General features: G+C 63.4%; 1 protein-coding gene across 1 annotated transcript in view; it reads left to right on the top strand.

The window, feature by feature from the left end:
• Positions 1 to 70: 70 nt before the first annotated feature.
• The window catches only part of LOC104471405 (membrane-spanning 4-domains subfamily A member 15-like), a gene marked incomplete at both ends in the record, with an annotated part of 1933 nt that continues 281 nt past the window's right edge, over positions 71 to 1722 (top strand). Inside the window, 5 exons of the mRNA XM_010086744.1 lie at positions 71 to 181; positions 350 to 523; positions 810 to 929; positions 1154 to 1210; positions 1594 to 1713. Coding sequence (XP_010085046.1) covers positions 71 to 181; positions 350 to 523; positions 810 to 929; positions 1154 to 1210; positions 1594 to 1713 — 582 coding nt within the window. The remainder of the gene's footprint in view (positions 182 to 349; positions 524 to 809; positions 930 to 1153; positions 1211 to 1593; positions 1714 to 1722) is intronic.

Genomic DNA, 1722 nt, shown 5'->3' with positions numbered 1-1722 from the left:
GCCCTCCGTTGGCAAAGCTGCTTTGTTGAGCAAGATTTCCATGAGATTTCCATGAACAAACTTCCTGCAGGGAGCAAAGGGCGGCAGGATCCGACCACCACCTCCCCGGGGAGATCCCGACTGTGAAGGGGTCACTGACAGCGGCCGTGGGGAGGAGGAGGGCAAGCCCAGGCTGAAGGGGGTACCTGGGTGGGGGGCAAGGTGTCGGGTACAGGACAGGGTGTGGGACATCCTTGTAAGAGGACATCGGTGCTTCTTGTGTCACTGCTCATGGGGACATGGCCCATGTGCCGGTCCCCAGCAGGGTGGGAGCTCGCCTGGTCCCTCAGTGTCTCCGCTCTGCCCGCAGGCGATGGCAGCCACCGCGGTGACTGACTCCGGGGGGGTGAGGATCATCACGGAGGTCATCCCGGCCACAGATCCCCGAGCTGCCCAGCTGGCCTCTGGCTCCAGGCCGCCTGCACCCACCACATCCTCGTTTCAAGTCCAAGGCTTCAGGAGGGCTCAGCCCAAGGCGCTGGGGGTGAGACGCGGAGTTTCGGGGGGACGGGGCACCCTGGGGACAAAGCAGGGACTGCATATCCCCAGGGACTGTCCTGCTCGAGGTCCTTGAGCTGGGGCAGAGGTGACATTCCGGACCAGCTCCCTTTGGTGCCAGCACATCCAGCTGTCCCGAGTCCCTCCTCGGCACCGTAGGGACATTGTGTGACAGTGGGATGGGGTGGGACACGGCTAAGAGCACCGGCGACACCCATCCTCTGGGCCAAGAGTGACCTGGGAGGGGATCCCTCTCCCCCATCTTTCCCCAGACCATCCACATCTTCACCGGGATCATCCACATCTGCTTCGGGATCATCCTGACGGTGTCAGAGTACGAGACCCCTTCCCTCCCCGTGGCCAGCGGGATCCTCTTCTGGCTTGGGCTCCTGGTAAGCAGGGATGAGCCTGGCCCCCGCCTCCTCGCCCCCCGATGAGGGGCCAGATCCCCTCCTCTTACACCCACATTTTCCATCTGTCCCCTCTGCGGATGGAGGGGGTGTGCGTGCAGCCCCCAGCACCAGTTCGCAGCTGGAGGGATGCTGGGATGCGCGGGGTGGGAGGTGGGGAGCGGTGCCTGGCTGCTGACACCCTCCTTCCTCTGTTTTCGGAGCAGCTCCTGGTCTCAGGCTCGCTGCTGGTGGAAAGTGACAAAAGAGATAACATCTCACTGGTAAGAGGGTCCCCCGAGGCCAGGCTGAGAGGGACACAGCGTTCCCCCGTCACTTCTGCGACTTCCCTCATGTTTCAGGGCCTCCACAAGCTGCTTTGGGGCTGGGCAGGGCGAGTCTTGGGCGATGGGGAGCAAAGGTGTCACCGGGGGGTGGCTGCGCTGGGTGGCTTCTCCAGGAGGATAAATTGAATAATTTGGAACACTTGGAATAAAACGGAAGCTTGGCGGTGCCGCTGCCCGGACAGCTCACACCCAAAGCCCCATGCAGTCCCTCCCTCGGCTCCGTGGCCCCTGGCGGGGGTCTCTGCAGGGTGGGCACCGTGCTTTCAGTGGGAGCAGCAGGAACAGGGCTGCCGGTGGCTGACGCGAGGTGACCTGCGCAGGTGAAGAGCTGCTGCATCGTCAATGCGGGGGTCATCCTGAGCACACTGGTGGCCACCCTGCTCCACACCACGGCCATCACGCGCGACATCCCCGGCTGCCAGATCAACATGCCATACCAGGTGAAAGCC

Source organism: Pterocles gutturalis, unplaced genomic scaffold, assembly GCF_000699245.1.
Source record: "Pterocles gutturalis isolate BGI_N339 unplaced genomic scaffold, ASM69924v1 scaffold11141, whole genome shotgun sequence".
Lineage (NCBI taxonomy): Eukaryota > Metazoa > Chordata > Aves > Pterocliformes > Pteroclidae > Pterocles > Pterocles gutturalis.
This window is presented reverse-complemented; position numbering and strand designations above follow the sequence as displayed.